An 18,904-nucleotide genomic window follows, 5' to 3' on the forward strand; every position below is an offset into this window, starting at 1 on the left:
TTGTCGATGTGGCTCTTTTTTGAGTCGGCTTGTCGGTTGATACAGATTTAGGAGTATCAGTTACCGATAGCGACCCTGCGGAGCGTGGTAGCGTCACCCCAGAAGTCGACGGCTTCTCAGTACTCGGTAATTCGGTGCTAACGTTCGCCTCATCGATCGGTACACACGGTGTCGTCAACAAGTTCGCGAGGTCATTAATCCCGCTTTCTCTAGCTAGTTGACCCGACTTTAGCCACGCCTGGTGCGCTATATCTGTATGGTTTGGTCGCATTTCGATCGTCGCCGTAAGGTCGCGTTCTGCGGATTCAACTCTTAAATCAGACGTCATCAGATCACCAGGATTAATCGCGTCAAAGATATCCGCGTTCTCTTCAAATTGCGATTGAAATGCGTTTGGTTCATAACCAAATTTGTCAAGATTATCTATCTGAGCCTCGGTCATTGTACATATGTACAATAATTAATCTAACTGCTCCAACCAACGTTTATGTCTGCGACAGCGAAGTATAACAATCTGATCGTGGTGTTGGCTATTTATAGATTTAATTCGATAGTAGCACGCGGCTGGATGGAAAATAATTCGGCGCGCAGGTCATTCGAAATATAGGCCGCCGCACACTGCGTAATCCTCAGAACCGATCGCGTTTCCGAATTTCAGAACCGGACGTATTTAGTGTGTCACACAGGTCAAAACGCGGCCGCGGACATCTGTTTTTTCAAAATCGCACAGCGCACTGCGCTTTAGTGAATTTCCTGTTTAGCGAAACGGTCGATTTTTATTGCGCCACACATGTCAAACGCACCCGCCAACATCTGTTTTTCCGAAATCTGAGCGGTGTATTTCACCATTTTAACACATTGTGGTGTCATTCTCATGGTTTACTATTTCAGTTGATTGTTACATATACTCGTTATGGCAACTATCGCGATTATTGAGAATTACCTTCTGTACTATCATAACTTGACAACCCCCACATTGAGCGAAACGGAAAAATTCATCCACGGAGTACTAGATTACTATGTACATGGAGAAAACGTGAGCCGTGTTCGAAAGTGCGATTTTACCGCATTGGTTAACTCGATTCGATCATACGGCAACGACTGGAATGGGGTTTTTAGTGTCATAAGCATTGCGGCGATGAAAAGTGACATACGTACCCTAGCGGTGTACAGAGATTTAGCAACAGACATCTTGAATACTCACTACAGTACATTGATAAGCGACTGGGTACGAAGAAAATTTATTCGTGTCGTTTGTCGCTTGTGAACGGTATCATTTCTTACAGAACTCCTGTAAAGTTTATTTCAATCCAAGTCTATTCACGCGGGTCATCAGGATTATACAAAGACTGTTAACTCACTCAATACCACGCACCTAATTCTATAAATATCGACGGATTTGTTGATGACTCTCACTTTATCAAACGATATGACATCGAACAGCGTCAGCAGTATGCAAGTCGGAGCAGTTTCAAATTTTCACGTCGGTGTCAAATTCGTCTCATCGCCCAAAAGAGGTGGCGTTAGTCAATATCTCAAAGGTATATTCATCGACGGTAATAACGAAGAGATATCTTTCACGTGTTTCAATCGTGAATTGTTCGGGATCATTGAGAAAGCATTCTCCAAACGAAAAAAACTCATGGTCAAATCCGGTTGGGTCCAAATTGACAAGTTTACTGGAAAACCTGCTGTATTACTGGGACGGGCTTCGTCAGTAACTCTGCATGGAAAATCGAGACATACGACTGAAGAATACCCATTATTGACCTGTGAATCGGTATACGGAAATAAAGATGAATACGTCTCGATCGCCGCTACTTGTGTTTCTCGAGAGGAGAAGACGGTCAATTCTGGTGCCGGAAAGGAGTTGAAATTATACAGTTTTACATTGAAGGATGATACTGGTGAGGTGGTTTTGGACCAATGGAGCAAAGCCTCGCTCGTACCCGGGAAGAAATATCAACTCACTCGTGTTAAAAACTGTGTCGGCAGCTTGAAAATCGATTCGTTAACTAGACTTGTTGAATTGAAAGAATAGTTTGCATATTTGTATACCACAATACAATATTTCATTTCGCGTAAAATGTATGACCTATGTGATTCGACAACTGGATTAGTGCGGTGTTGTTCTACTGATCGAGGTGTGAAAATTGTACTATCGCGATGAAGTTGCGACTGTGAACAGCAGACTATTTTGTAGGCGCGAAACAGCGAATAAACCGAAAGTATTATTCAGCTAGCAATCAATAGCGAGGAAAGAGAACACGATCGGACATTTGACACGACTAAACTACGATATCATATATAATAATTTACGATCAAACTATTTCGCACTGAATGGAATAGTGTAATATTCGATAGTAGCACGCGGTTGGCCGTGAAACAATTCAGCGCGCAGGTCATTCGAAATATAAGTCGCACTGCTTAATCCTCACAACAAGCCACGTTTCCGTTTGTGCGGTTATTGTTGGTGACTATTCAACACCGCGCGAGAGATGCCTGAAAGTGCGAATCACGACCGCACCCATAAGAACACATGGCGAGTCACCACAGATCCCGTAAGAATACATGGCGCATCACCGCCGCAGCCCATAGCAAAAAAGGCGAGTCACGACCACGAGTTTTCACGGCGAATCACCGCCACAGCCTATACCCGAAAGTACGAATCACGACCGCATCCGTAAGAACACATGGCGCATCACCACCCAGAGGGGGGTCTAAAAAGGCGCATCACCACCCCCGGTTTTCAGGCGCGTCACCACCCCGCCCATAAGAACCCCTGCCACCCCCAGAGCGATCTACTATACTACTCAAGTTAAATTGAATTTTTGAAGTTAGGGTGATGATTCAAAGTCATTACATTTTGCTAGCTGTGTGAAAGACAGATTAATTTATTATTATTCATCTTGGATCAAATAAAGCATATCTAGGTAAATATACATGCAAAAAGACGATGTATCCTTTAGGTACACGTAGAACCGCTAATAAAATACGCGAGTAACTGTGCAGCTCCATGCTACATTCAGTTATTATCAGCCAAAATCTAGGAGCTTCGAGAAGTTGAAACAAAATGATATGGAGGATCTGTGCAACATACAATCAGTAAAGGATTATGGTTGCTCTCACAAGGCGCAACGGCGAATCTCGAACAATCCGAACATACACAAGATACAGTGATTTATACGACACCGTTTAGGAGATATGGGGTACCGATGAATCCCTGGGACCGAAAATACTTGAAAATTATCGATGATAATTCCATGCATACACTCCGTGAACTTGTCTACAATTTCGACGTGCGCGAGTTATAGGGTCTCTGACAGATGTTTTTGTTTTAGGGGGCGTAAACAAAATTTCGATCCACGCATACATTTATCTTTGTAACCTTCAACACGAGCAAACCAGCAATCATTTTTATTGTGAAGTGCAGGTCTTCGATCAGGCTATATAATGACACATATTATTTTATTCAATACCTTTTTCGACTAGATTTTTTTTTCAATATAAAGATAATGGGGTGGGGACCGATGATACAAAGCTAAATCAAGCAAAATAATCAAGCATGCTAATCATGCAACAACTGAAACATGCTTACATACAGAAACCGGTTATGTAATAATTGAATATGATGTTTAATCGCTATAACGAGGTATTTGGAAGTCACAATGTCGATTTACGGGCAATATGTATGTACCCTCGAATTTATAAGTTCGAGCCTAAATCGAAACGCGATTTTATGGCAACATATGAGTTTATATTAATTCCATTTTTGACGGTTGCGACCAAACATTCTTTTTATGGCTTGCTGTAGCTTAGATTATATTACACAACAAGAAATGTTGTCACAGCTGAGTTTTTGAGAGCATGTCTCATAGGTCCCCGGATCGTGTGCCTTCGGACCTACCGGGCTGGGACCGATGATACGACTCGAGTCAAGTCATGACTCGGGTCATCCCAACACTGATGATTTATAGCTTTCCTTTTAACCCAAGTGTCCAAGTTTTTTTTCAGTACGCAATAAATGCTGCCTTCCCTACAGCTTATTCTGCTAAGATGACGTCCGCTGTGTTAGGTTGGGTACAGCCGAAAGTTCTTCATTACTCACTGCCCTAGCGAAACTATTGCACCACTTCGAAGTCAAATCAAGTGGTGCGTACGCCACGGGAGTTCCTTTCATTCATGATGTCATAAAATCTCGACGCAAGAGCATAATTTTAGAATATTATGCAACACATATACCAGAGTGAAATAATTGAAGTTCTGCAGTTGCTGGAAATAAGACAAAATAAGGACGCAAGTCGAAAATAAGGACATTTCTTGGAAATAAGGACAGTCGAGTTTTCTAAGACGTGACCCTTCACAATAAGGACAAATCTTAGAAATAAGGACGATATGGCAACCCTGCATATAAGTGTAATTTGGAGATCGAGCCATAAAGTTGACCTTCATTTTTAGTCAACTCCCCGGTGATTACAATTTGTATGCCTATTTTTCGGTTCCCAATATTTGAGGGCGATGATCGGTGTATAGCTTGAAAAGGAGGCGATGAGTCGAAAAAGGTTTGGAACCACCGCTGCAGAATGTACACAGTTACAGTGACAGAAATGATAGATTGTATCATCTAAATAAGAATTGTTAATAGACAAACCTTGCATTTTGTGCTGAAACCAGCTCCATTTTAGCATATTCAAAATCTCTTCTAGCTTCTTTAGAAGTGTAAAATTTGTCCCTCTGTGTAACCTCAATCGGATGGTTCAGGCGAAAAAAGTGATCACCGCCAATTACAACACGATCACCCTGGAAATAGTAGCCATAATCACATATTCACAATACATGTTTTCCACTCAACGAATAAGCTTCGGTGCTTTCAAATAGCATAAAAACAATGAGATGCAAATACATTTTCCAAAAAAGTATGTTCTGGAATATGTTTCGTAACCACAATAATTTCAGGTGAGAGAGAGAGAGATATGATATTCTTTCTCGCCTGCACCATCGAGATGCTTTGGCGACGGAGTTGCGATACGGCCCTATGAGGTCATCTAGTCTGCGCCCCCGTTTTTTTTCTCCTCCATGCTATCCGTGATTGCTGAGTGCCTAGCAGGATAGCTGCGGATACCATTTTTCGAGTCTTTGATATGACCCGGCCGGGGATCGAACCCACGACCTACCGCTCGAGAAGCCGGACGCATAACCATTACACTATCTCGCTCGGTCATTCACACTTTCAATCTGTTGATACCTTGGGCCTAGACGTACATCTTCGAATGTTGTGTGGACCACAATAATTGCACTCACATGATGCAGCTGTGTTGGTCCGTGAATCAATTCTCCATTGACGAATGTTTTCGCAGAACTATGACTTGGAGTGATAGTGATCACTTCACGTTCGTTCATGATCTCGCAATGTGTATCCGAAACAAGAGCGCTCAGTAGCTGAATTTCACAATCCCCAACGCCACCTTTTCTTCCGATACTGTTACCAACAAAGCAGACATCAGTATGTTAGACCAGGGCTCTTCTGTCATATCTCTGCTTATGAAAAGGTCTCGAAAACATTGAAATTGTGGGCAGTAACCAAATTGCTCAGGACCAATGCAACATTTAGATTTGGAAAACTGTGCTGGAATCAACATTGTACTTGTACTGCCGCTACTTGCCACAGACCACCCCCTGTCCCTCCCAAATCTCAAGGACTGGTTCGAGCCTGATGTAGGCTACACATCCCGGAACTCTCAGCGATTAGCAACCCGGTGACAGTTATTGTATTGTTTTTTATTGCGTTGTGTGACAGTGCTAGTAAATCAACTGAGAATGTGGTAGAAATCTTAGCTTACATCGAATTTAGTAATGCGCCCAGTTATTAACTCTACCGTGAAAGTATTCCAAACAAAGCAACCCATATTATATAACGTTCATGAGAGGTTGTGGGTGACAATGTACTCGAAGATGTATATATTCAAAGAAGTAATAAAAGACGTCAACTGAAACAGCAACACACAGACCCCTCATGTCCACTACACGCTTCCACTTCTTACTCCCCCACGACTCCGAGCCGCCACCAAGCGTCTCTTTGTACGATGGTTTGCATGAAGCACATCACATCCCCCCCTGATCTAAAGATCACAAAATTGCAGTTACAGTAATAACCCCAAAGACAGCAAAAAGAAAACGAGGCAAGAACAAAAACCCAGCAAAGGTAAAATGTCCACTCATACGTCAACAAAGTAATCTGCCCACCATCTGGGCGGGACCCTATCACGAGAAGCGCGTTCAGTGTCTTGTCCGTCTTCCGATACTCTTTGAACACCCTCAACAGGTGGTTCAGGGTTGTTGTGCTCTCTCTCCTGCCCCACTTCCTCCTGGTTGAAGACCAGGTCTCTTCGACTGACAGCATCAGGCGGTTCAGGATTGTCATAATCCCTGACCTCCCCCACCTCATCCCCGTTAAACACCAGTTCCAACATTCTTGAAGGTACCTTACTACTGCCAGCAATTTTCCGTCGCTCCCCCACCATGTGCCTAACATCAGCAACATGCCTGTTTCTGCCGTCCACTTCCACCACAGCATCCGCAACTATCCCTGTCACAGTTCCCTCCCTCCACGGCGTGAAACACCTCGCGTTTCCAGGTTTCACAAAAACCTCCTCTCCCACCACATATGGGTTTGCATCGGTTGATCTATTCATTTCGTTCACGGGAGATCCTGGCAACCTTACCGGATAACGGAGGACAGCTTCCGCCGGAACAATTCCTTCTGCGTTCGGAGTGTGATTGTACCAGAACGTCATTTCCTCCACACTTCTTCCAGACCGAGCAGCCATTCTCTTAATCGTTCTATGGTTTCGTTCAATGATCCCATTTCCAGAGTGTTTATAGCCACAGCTCGTCATATGCGTAACTCCCCAGTCTTTGAGAAACTGAACTGTCTTCTGGCATGTGAAACCAGCGCCTTGATCTGTCAGGATCTGAGATGGCGGTCCCCTCTCCAAGAAGACCTGCTGAAGGTTCCGGATAATCTGTTCGGCTGATTCATTCGCCACCTTTCTCCAGATTGCGAATCGACTCGGCCCGCAGTCGATCATACTCAAGTATGGCTGGTTACCGACGTAAGTTATATCCAATGCCAAACGCTCCCACACGTTCTCCACTGACAGCTGGCCATGTTCCCATCTAACAGGGCTGGGATCGATTTGTTGGCATATTCTACAATTTCCGACCACGATTTTCACCAATTCCTGACTCACATCATCCGCGATACATCTTTGTGCGAGGAAAAGTGTTCTCGCGATTCCTAGGTGATGCTTCTCATGAATCTCGCGCACTTGCGTTTGTTGCCCCAACCGCCAGACCCACCCGTTTCAGCCAGGTCTTCGGGACCCTTGTCAAGGAATCAGCAATATTCTCACCTGATGGAACCAAACGAATGGTCAACTCAAGAGCATACTCCTCAATGAGCTGCGAGATTATTCCCAACCGTCTCTTCGTGACCATCTCGCTTATCCCACCCACTTTTGGTCTGTGACTGTCTTCCAGTATAGACCTCACCCAATTGTACACACTGGTCGAGTCCGTAACCACTTCAACGCTCTTTATATTCCACTTCAGCACCATGTTTAATCCTTTCACTACTGCATCCAACTCCGCAACATTGATATGCCCACTGTCACTCTGCTTACGCATCCACGCCGCGTCTTCTACAACGGCACCATCTACTCTCAAGCAACACCCCACAGCCAAATTGCTTGCATCACACCACACTTGCGCCTGACCACTAGGAGACACACACCAAATCCCACCGACTGGATCCTCTTTCCGCACCTTGGCCATCACATCTTCGGCCAGAGTCTTCACTTGCTCTGGAACAACTGCATCCCATTCAACTTCGTTGGCAAGTCTTTTGACATAACTACATGCCACTCTTAACCATCCCGCCACAGGATAATGTCCTATTAACTTCCCAAACAGCGAAAACAGTGCTCTCTTCGTCAGGGATTCTGCCACCACAGGAAGTTCTCCATCTCTCTTCCATTTCCGCATTCCGCCTTCTTCTGCCATGACTCTAAGGCCCAGTACGCGAGCATCACATATCGACACTGGCTCTTTTGTCTGCAAACCGTACTTGGCCAGGTGATTCTTCACCTTTCCAACATCGACAACACTCGCATCGACCCATATGTCATCGATATAGTGATCTGTTCCTTGAGCCACTTCCTCATCCAGACCTAGAACCGTGCCGATAATCTTTGACATAATTTTTGGAGCTACGTTCAGCCCAAATCCCATTCGCGTCATGACGTATCTTTTGCCTTTGTACTCAACAACCTGAAACCGCTGCAGTCGCTCTGACACATGAATCTGCAAATACGCTTTTCTCAGATCAAGGACATATGCATTTTCACCGGTCGTTCGCCAAGACCTTAGCTTTTCTTGACATACCGCAGTGTCCAGACCGGGGTGACTCGTGACATAAGTGTTGAGTTCTCGGTAGTCCATCACCGGCCGCACTTTCCGTTGCTTATTCGGTTGCTTCACAGCCATGAGCGGGATTAATCCGTCTTGATGCCCATGCTTTGCAGGACAATACTCTTGCAGCCACCCATCTTTGATCCACTGATCAACTTCGCCAGTAAAGGCCTCACGACACTCTGATGGAACTGGGTACATTGCACAGCGGTTTCTTATCTCCGGCTCTTCTTCGTTCTCCCACACCCATTCCACAGTCCACTTCTCACCATCGAACACAGCTTTGAAATCGCAGTCAACTACTTCCACTGGCTGAATACTCGAGGCAACCTTCGTTGCAACACATGCTTTAATCGCACGAAGTCCAAACTTCGCGTTTAGGTCAGCATCAACCTCAACACCACAAGTACTTTCACAATATCATCCCCCAGCACTATCTTTGCATTGTACACCAGATCCGACGCCACTAAGAACTCGATTTCTACAGCAATACGATCAATCGTCACCTTTGCCCGCACCCACCCTGGGCAAGTAGTAAGTGTCCCATTTAACATTTCCACAACTATATAAGGTCCTTTTGGTGTCAGACCCAGTTGTTTACATAAGTCCTCATGAATAACTGACCGCTCACAACCAGTGTCCACCAGCCCATTTGTCACCATGCCACAAATCTCCACTGGCACAAATGGTAGCACCTTTCGTCCTCCTAATGCGATGCGGAGGGGGCGTCCGGTGCCAACGTCCCTCCCTGGCCTTTTCCCGCAGCCGGATTCCCTTTACATTGTCTGGCGATGTGCCCCCATTGTCCACAAGCAAAGCACTTCCTTGGAGCATTGTCATAGTATCTTCGTGCACCAGTGGAATTTCTACTTTGGCAGTCTCTGGCGATGTGACCCTCTTCCTTACATATGTAGCAGGGGCCGTATACTCTACGCTGAGCCCCAGCAGCACAAAACACACTTTCACCATCTTTTGTGGGCAATAGTACACGTGCCCGAGATGCAATTCGGTCCAACTCTAATTGCTCTACCTCAGCCATAGACTTAAGCTGTGTCTTGGCATCTGCAGGCAAACCAGCAATGGATGCACACTTAATTATTGGATTAGCTATATCCCCGTCCAGACCTATCAACATTGCCAACCTCTTCAGATCAGACAGGAACACATCAACCGATTCCCCGACTTGAAGTACACGGTTACGGAATTGTTCATATGCCACATCGCAATCCACTCCAAAAGCTGTCAATAACCCCTTTTTAAACAATTTATAATCCTTCTTCGTAGCCCCAGGCAATTGTTTATACACCGCAAATGCCGGCCCGTCGAGCAATAAAGGTAGGGTGTTCACGAGAGACGCAGTCGAATCTTGCAGTTTGGCAACCAATTCCAATTTCTCCGCCCATTCTGCAAAGTCGCCTGACGTTCCATAGTCCACATAATTCTTGACGATATCCGTTAACTTGACACTTGTCATCTTGGCCGCGATAGCTTGTACTCGAAGATGTATATATTCAAAGAAGTAATAAAACACGTCAACTGAAACAGCAACACACAGACCCCTCACGTCCACTACACGCTTCCACTTCTTACTCCCCCACGACTCCGAGCCGCCACCAAGCGTCTCTTTGTACGATGGTTTGCATGAAGCACATCACAGACAACACTAAACATTACCATCCTTTATGATGCAATGAAGAAATATTCTGACGAATCAATTTTGTTCTCAAATACCCGTTGGCTTATATCTAGTTAATTGAAGCATCTTTAATATATAGAAAGGGCTCTTACTCGCAAAAGTGGTTCAGTATTTAGTCGATTGAGACAGGCTGTGCGCTGCATTATACAATACCTAGGTCGAAACATTGGGTGGAAAATACCCCGAGCTAGCGTGACGGGGTGTTTTAACGGGGAATTTTACAGATTTGACTTAAGTTTGCGGAATGAAAACTCGGATATATAAAGCTATTCCTATATTATATAGGGAAGATGTGGTACCGATGGATCACTGGGACCGAAAATACTTTGAAAATTCTGCATGATAATTCCATGATCACACTCCGTTAACTTGTCTACAATTGCATGCTGGCAAAATCTTTCCTCACATACAAAAAAATTCGACGTGCGCGAGCTATGGGGTCTCTCAGACGATTTTTGTTTTGGGGGGTGTAAACTAAATTTAGATCGACATATACATTTTTCTTTGTAACCTTCAACACGAACAAACCAGCAATCATTTTTATTGTGAAGTGTAGGGCTTGTATCAGGCTATATAATGGCACCTATTATTTTTTCAGTACTTTCCTTGAGTGGACTTTTTTTCGATTCATGTATAAAATTCGTAGGGGGGGGGACCGATGATACAATGGCCAAATCAAGCAAAATAATCAAGCATACTAATCATGAAACAAACGAAACATGCCTAGGTACAGAAAATCTTTATGTAATAATTGCATATGATGTTTTATCGCTATAGCGAGGTATTTCGAAGTCACACTGTCGATTTTCGGGCAATATGTATGTACCCACAAATTTATAAGTCCGAGCCTAAATCGAAACGTGATTTTATGACAACATTTGAGTTAATATTTATTATATTTTTTGACAGTTGCGACCAAACATTCTTCTTTGGCAAAAGTAGGCACATTTGAGTTTTTTAGGGTAAATGTGTCATAGGTCCCCAGGACGTGTGTCATTGGACCCATCGGGTGGGGACCGATGACACGTTCGAGCAACAAATTTTTAACGTCCATAAATATTTTTTGAAAAGACGGATATTCATGTATATGTGCGCGATAGGTAGAGCTTGTATCAAAGTGCTGAGCCAGCAAAAGATCTGCTGTTTTCGGCTGAACATTTCGGGGCCAGCGATCATTTTCCAATTTTTGATCCATCGGTACCACATCTCCCCTACCTATATGTCCCTGCTACACCATCTACTGCGGCTTCAATAATCTTAATCGCCCCCATACTTCCCTATGAGACAAGAGTCCCTATATTGCCCCTTGCTGTTTCCGCCCCTTCAAAATCTAAATTTCCCCTGGGGGCGTTGGAGCCAAGGTTATGAACCACTGTCCTAGACAAAGTATGGCTGTACCGCCTCATATTCAACTTGGGAGAAATAACACAAAAACAGAATAATAAGTCATCACCGGGTGACTCCATGACTGATGACGTAAATCAGTAGTTCAGACAGTTGCGGATCCTCATTCAAATTCACCAGATTTGGCGAGTTATTATTGACTTTGAAAGATACACCAGCTCTCTGAAATCAGATATGACATCTTTTCAATTTCCTGTCAACCAATTGCAAATTTTATGTTGAAACTCAGTCAGTATTGGGTGGTCTGCATAAAATTATGCCATGACATTGAGACTAGTGCAGGAATGTAAATAATTGTGATAAGTCGACAAAGCGAAACTAAGGGTTAATTGCTACGGCTAAGGCCTAGACCAAAACAGTGGCACAGCTGTTCGCCGACCGCTTCAGTACGGTATATTAGCAATGGCTACCATGTAGCATTAGCCACAATTGTACCAAACCTTTCAGGGAAGGAGATACAATTGATAACAATGCTACAAGAACATAGGTTATCTTTGCAGCTTAGACTACTGGGACTACTGGGTTTTCAAAATGAATCTACTGGGATTTTAAAATGAGTTGCAACTAACAAATAGACTCAATTCCGAATCAACAGATTAATTTTAATTATATAGGTATTGGATCGTATTGGCTGAACTGGTAGGATTTTACACCTCCATATCCCAACCCCTGTTAGTGGTGATAATTCTGAGGTAGTAATGGCTGCAGGAACATCACAACAGAATCCCGTTATCACGATTCACAAACGACAACACCTGTTCGGCAACCCTGATGCTGTATAACGTTAATCGCTTCGAAGTGCTAACTAGTTTAGTATTGTTATGTTGCTTCAGAGTTTTTCTGTAGCCCATTGTCGATTTCGGATTAGTTATGTCAGCAATCACTAACTGAATATGATGATTACTGTATTAGCGCTATTTCAATGTTCGGTGTTTTGTTTCTGTACAAATAGTCCCGGTCGTGAAATACCGGATTATTTCGCTGTGAAGCAGCTAGCATTATTTTCCATTGACCAAATAAGGTACAAATTTAAACTTGGAGAAGTCATTCATTAAGCTATGACATTAAAACAGGTAGTACAACAGGTAGTAGGGCTACTCAAATCTAGAGTTAATAATTACACAATAATTACATCTTTTCATGTAGTTGTAATTGTGATTGTAATTTGATATTTTGGCAATGAGTAATTGTAATTGTAATGAAATTGAAACATGCAAGGAAGTAATTGTAATTCAAAATGTAATTGAGCAGGAATAATGTAATTAATCCAACTCTGCTGCGAACGCCATGCATAGAGTGGCCTGAAGTTGAAATGCAACGTATGTCAACCATAAGATGTTATAAGCAGGCTACGTGAAAAATTGTGATACATGGAAAACGTTCACAGTGCAGAACTTACCTAGGTTCTTTTGTGAACGTGAACCTCTGAAATGCTAAGGATCACACACAGAACGCTAACGTTCACCGCACGTTCACACCATCCATACAAAATATAGCACCTTTTATCCCTTTGACATTTACAAGGAGTTGACATGCATCTTGAAATTAGTCACCTACCATGTCAAAGCCGAATCCCGATATGGGATGACCGATTTCTTTATCTTCAGCGATCTTGATTGCTGTGAAAGAGCAGATATGACTCTACGCAGTGTCAGAATGCTGGTATTGAAATGAGTAGCCTCCTGAAAAAGACACAAGGTAGTTTTTGCAAGCATGGAAATTCGTTGTGTATAACCAAGCAGTAATTTTTGAAGTATGAGCAAGCTACGAAAATAACGAATGGGTCGGTTGTGTGGCAAAAATGTTAAAACGTCAAGTCAATTTTTTTGATAGAAAATCTTTTTAATAGAAAAGCACTGCTCGAATCATTCCAGCACGGGAAATGTGAAAAAATGTCGTGAAGCACTGTTCTAAAACGTGAACACTTGAGTAATCACTGCAAGTAGGCAGAATGTATTTGAAGTCTACTAAAAAGTAACAGTACTTTTCGTAATAATGCCAATAAACAAAACAAACAATTCAATTCAATTTGAACCAAAATCTATAACAACTAAAAATAACAGAAAAAAATCCATTACATTCTCACTCATCTCTGATGCATATATTCATGAACTGGTAGACAATGGTTGAAAAGCAAGACATTCCAATTCAAAAGACAACGATAGTAGGAAGAACGTAATCCATAATCAATTGATCATGAAAAATTATTTCTACCGACGCAAAATTGTTTAGATTTGTAATTGGCACAAGTCATCTCTATACGTAAAATATAGAAAATAATGCTTTAAGGCAGAAAACTGATTGCAACAAATCCGTGCTACTGGTAATGGTAAGTTGTCTAATGGGACCAAGACGAAGATCGTTAAATAATCCGAAAACCACTAGGTATACTTATTTCCGCAGAACACCTCATCGTTGCACAATGTGCAATACGCATGCGTAGACACCAGAGAAAGCTTAACTGTTCGAAAGAACCTGTGAATTTTTCTGTAGTGAATGAAAGCATGGCATGAGAATAAATGGATTGCACAAAAATGTTACAAAATAGCATATATAGTTTGGTTGGGTATATCGTATTTTAATATGTAAGATTCTGATTAGTCAACGTAAGGAACGGCTCCAATTATATCCAATTTAAATAACTATTGAGCATGAACTTAGAGCAGGGGTCTCAAACTCAGATGGTCGCGGGTCAATTTCTCAGTTTTTCGATGACGCCGCAGGCCACAGCACCAATAGGAGTACCCGGTATACAAACCATGTCGAAGAAGGGCTTATTTGACGGGATGGAGTGAAAATGAAGTGAAAGTAAAGCTTCCCGAGTGGTTTGTGGTTTTGAGCAATTTTACACTGGATTGCACATGGCCACATGTTGTCACGTGCCTCGCTACTCATCACACTGTCCCATTTTGATTGCTGCCATGGACTATGGGTGGTAGACTGAGAGCAAGATTAAATGACAGCCTGAACGCCCAAACTTATACCGGTGAACATTAAATCGATGCCATTGGGCAGCGGCCGGGAACCTTTATCGACCGAAGAGCCATATTGACCCAATATTTTCAAGTGTAACTCTCAAAGAGCCATTAATGTCAATCGACTGTTCCGTCACTATTAGAAAATTCGTGACGTATTGGCAGCACTAATACATGGAATACACAGTGTGTGCCATATTTTCTCTGCTCACATGCGTAGGTGGAGCCAAACATGGTCACTACAGCATTACATACATTGAAACCTTCAACGATTATTTGTATTTTCTATCGATGTTTATAAATGATTATAGAGTTTTAACATTTCTACTCCCAGAATCAAGCAGTTTTCAAATTTATTTTTCGAAAATGAAGCGCGAAAGGACTGGTTATGCACAGGAGAGGCACAGAAGAGCCGACCCTCTCCTGTGATAGCGCAATTCATCGTAAATAGCTGAGAATCTATAATCACTGATATTAATCGAATTTTATTGTCGCACTGATTCTGAATATCTAAATATTGATCGCCTTGTCCAGTATTCGGCAAACAAAACATTGCGTTACACACCTATATTTTAAAGCTATGTACCAATCAAGAACATGGATACGTATGGGGTTGTTCTTAATTTTGACTTCTAATTGTGAATGTCACTTCCAAGCAGTGTTGGGATGACTCGAGTCATGACTTGACTCGAGTCAGACTCGAGTCACTTTTTCGTATGACTTGACTTGACTCGAGTCACTTTGCTAAAATGACTTGACTTGACTTGACTCGGCGTATCAGAAATGTGGATTGACTCGTGACTCGGAGAAAAATTCACGAGTCAATTTCAAGTCATCAAGTAATCAGTGTCGATAAAAATCAATGTATCTTGCATATGTTCGGATTGTTCGCGCAACGCTGGTGTAACCCGTGAGAGCTGCCAATCATTCAATGATCATGCGTTCTACTGAGCCTCCATTGTTCTCTCACAAATATATTGATCGCAAACGAAGTGATCGAAGCTTACAGCCCATAGTAAGCTATAGCATAGTAAGGTAATTTAATAGCAAAACGTCTATTTCTGTTCTGCGTTCTTAACTTGACCAAACCTCTTGTTTTGTTGAAATTGAATTCGAAATACATAGTCCTCAACCATTGGCGCAGGGTCGTATTGTATCATATCAATATGCAAAAGGTAATGTATTGCATCTTATCAATTCGTTTCTCTATTTTGGCTGGTGACTATAAACTGAGGCTGTGCAATTACTTACTTAGTTTATTAGTTCTACTAGTATCTGAGCGATACAGCGCCTTACTTGGGTATATATTCAACTCTATATTCGTTTATCGGTTCAAAATCAATGACCACTCAATCTGTATTTCAGACAGCTAGCAAAATACAATGACGTAATCACGCCTCATACCTCGAAAAGGCAATTTGACTTGAATTGTGACTTGACTCGTGACTTGACTTGACTTGACTCGACTTGACTCGAGTCACCTCCAAAAATCGACTGACTTGACTCGACTCGAGTCACCTTCGAAAACCGATTGACTTGACTTGACTCGAGTCAAAATGTGCAATGACTCGAAATGACTCGTGACTCGAAGGTAGTGACTTGATCCCAACACTGCTTCCAAGGCAGTTCATTTCTCGACGTAGATCAGGAAGAAAAGGTGTATTTGAAAATTGCATTGTCATACAAGCGTCGCCTGTATTTTTTGATTAATCAAGGTATCGTGCAATCCAAAATTTCGAGGCGCGATGTCGGGTGGATCGAATTCGCAAACGATGTTAGTGGCCGGCCACTTAAAAATTTGAGGATTTTGCAAAGGGGGATACGAGACCTCAAACCTGTTTACTCCACTGTCTTTACCTCTCAAAGACATGTTTAGGCTGCCATGAAAATAATTATTCTGGGCGTAATGTGTGAAAATTTACTAACCTAAGTAGCTGCAATATTGATAAATTTATCACAAAATTACCAATTTGCTAAAGAGCCATATCTTATGGCCAAAAGAGCCATATATGGCTCGAGAGCCATAGCTTTCCGACCACTGCCATAGGGACTTACATGTAGAATTTGTACATATACAATTATAGAATAAAATTAAAGCGTTAAACGATTATACAAATTTCAAGGGACTATTGCGACAACGGAATCAGCATTACTGGGGTATGTTGAACTATTCGATGAAATAACGATGCATTTGTTCCACAGAACATACCCTCAGTCTTAATCCTGTCGTCTTGGCTGTAGCAGATTTTTCAAAACCAGCAAGATCGACCAAGTTGATGCGACTACATATGATACTGTGGTGATGTTCGCCATGTAGCTCCTCAGTCTAGGCACAGGTTTTTCAGAATATTACATTAAGTTAAATTGAACTCTTATAAAAAGATACACGTCCCTGATAACATCTGGAACGTCAATGTGCGCAAAATGTCGCAACTATTTTGTCAATGTTGCCAACTATATTTCAGTACATCAATGCCGACAACTATATCCCATCTACCAGGAACTATGAAGGAAAAGCATAATTACCGTGGTTTTCGTAACATTAAATAGCAAGACGGAATGTGATCTTGAACTCGATTTATTCATTCCTGTTGAGGCAGTCACACGACTCCGATTCCCAACACAGAGCCAGGAGCGGATGTCACTAACAGTAGTAACCACATATCTGAAGAAATTTGAATTGATAAACTTTACAAAGCTTTTGCATATAGATTGGGACATAGACCAGGGGTCGCCAACTCAAAACGGGTCGCGGGCCTGTTTTTAAATTTCGTAGCGGCCGCGGGCCGCATGAATTCAAATTCGATACATAGTAGGCAACCACGTTTTAAACCTCTTCGTCAGTACAACGCTGTGCTACCTAACATAGGCGATGGGTGTGGTATAGTGACCACAGAAGAAGTAATATTTCATTATTAAAGGAATAGAAATACAACGAAGGATCACTGTCACCAATTTCATGCTATTTTGAGCTCTGAGCTGTGCACGATACCAAGAAACGCTTTTTGGGGCTAGCGAAATACGCTACTAGCAGAAAGACCATCTCCACGTAAAGCTTGATCTTGGTGAAGCCCTAAGCTAGTGTTTTTCAAACCTTTTTAGACATGCCCCCTTTATGATATTGAAAAATCGCGGGCCGCAAAAAATGACCTCGCGGGCCGCGTGTTTGTGACCCCTGACATAGACAATATGACAATGATTTTTCACGACAATGATAGATTTACTGATCAAATATTAGGGTATTTTTTACATAAACAAAAGCCAAAAATTACTGAAATTATTTCCAAATGCTTACAGGCCAACAGCAACAGTAGTATTACAACCAATCCCGAGATATCAACAACTAAATCAATTAGGACAATAAAATAAGGCCATAGCTGGTAGTTGCATTTAAATATTGTTGATTTTTAGCACTTATTCAACAAATTTTTCGCATGAAAGTCGACAAAATATTATTTGTTGCTCAATTGTGGGGACAATAAACAAGACACCTCACCCACTTCAGATTACGAAGATCAGATTATGAAGATCTAGGTACCAGTAACACAAGTCTTTCTCAATGAATTCAACGATCCTTGACATATTATCACCAGTCCCCTTCTATGACTTCAAACTGTCAATCAACCTTCGCTACCTGCTTCCACTTCCAAATGCGAGAAATGGGTATACAGGCAGCCAGTAAGCATTGGGGAGATTTTTTATTCAGACAAATTTTTCATGAAAACACATGTATTGGGTACAATGCATTTTATCCAATAATACGCCCACATACTGCAGCTTATATTTGCCATTATAGTTCAAATCGATAAGCTTACTTTGATAGGCCCTCCACATAAGGTCCATTCTTTGGATCGGTTCGCACCTTTAACTGCAAGATAACACAAGAGTCAGAAAATAAAAATACTAGGTACAAAAATTCAAGGTCTGATTCGAATATATTCTGGATATATATTACAGCAGTTCAAAAATCAACATCTTGATAAATTCAACTTACGTTGGACTGGTTCGAAAAATGCACCAACAAATCGCGAATTTTTTCTTAATATATTTCATACCAACTCATTTCAATGTGATAACGAGCCTGAAATGGCAGTGCACTCTTTAATAGGTAGACCTATTACAAAACTCAAATCTTCAAACTCACCCTTTTTTCATCTGAAGAAACACATTCCATCATTTCATTGCAGAAGCGGGGAATGATACCTTCTTTTTCCTCAGCCGAACCCATCATACTAGTAGTTATAATTAGCAGCATTAAAATACGGATGTGGCAAAGTACAATTTGGCAGCATCCTTGATCAATAGTAAGACTCGAGTATCTGAGCAGTAATGAGATTCCGAAGCGAGTATTACGGTTCGA

The 18,904-nt window shown here is 42.0% G+C and overlaps 2 protein-coding genes across 2 annotated transcripts in view; both read right to left on the reverse strand.

The window, feature by feature from the left end:
- Positions 1-4,520: 4,520 nt before the first annotated feature.
- LOC145455404 (kinesin-like protein KIF14) overlaps positions 4,521-18,904 on the reverse strand; it is a 245,977-nt gene continuing 231,593 nt past the window's right edge. The window contains exons 2-4 of the mRNA XM_080333373.1: positions 11,619-11,731; positions 5,302-5,479; positions 4,521-4,800 (exon numbers count right to left, since the gene is read on the reverse strand). Of these exons, the coding sequence (XP_080189499.1) occupies positions 4,639-4,800; positions 5,302-5,400 (261 nt within the window). The 5' untranslated portion in view covers positions 5,401-5,479; positions 11,619-11,731 and the 3' untranslated portion in view covers positions 4,521-4,638. The remainder of the gene's footprint in view (positions 4,801-5,301; positions 5,480-11,618; positions 11,732-18,904) is intronic.
- LOC145455955 (kinesin-like protein KIF14) lies at positions 13,123-18,772 on the reverse strand. Its single transcript, XM_080333987.1, has 5 exons — positions 18,689-18,772; positions 18,360-18,412; positions 17,071-17,209; positions 16,754-16,870; positions 13,123-13,251 (listed from the first exon to the last, which is right to left on the reverse strand). Exons 1-5 carry the CDS (start codon positions 18,770-18,772, stop codon positions 13,123-13,125), a joined length of 522 nt encoding a protein of 173 aa, XP_080190113.1.

Source organism: Botryllus schlosseri, chromosome 14 (genome assembly GCF_051294905.1).
Source record: "Botryllus schlosseri isolate E-star chromosome 14, Bs_hap1, whole genome shotgun sequence".
Classification (NCBI taxonomy): domain Eukaryota; kingdom Metazoa; phylum Chordata; class Ascidiacea; order Stolidobranchia; family Styelidae; genus Botryllus; species Botryllus schlosseri.

Coding starts and splice junctions, on each gene's coding strand:
- LOC145455955 (XM_080333987.1), bottom strand. CDS start 18,772: ATGGGTTCGGCTGAGGAAAAAGAAGGTATCATTCCCCGCTTCTGCAAT. Junction 18,413..18,688: donor TTTCTTCAGATGAAAAAAGG/GTGAGTTTGAAG, acceptor GTTATCTTGCAG/TTAAAGGTGCGAACCGATCC. Junction 13,252..16,753: donor CGACAGGATTAAGACTGAGG/GTATGTTCTGTG, acceptor TGTCTTTTTCAG/GAGGCTACTCATTTCAATAC.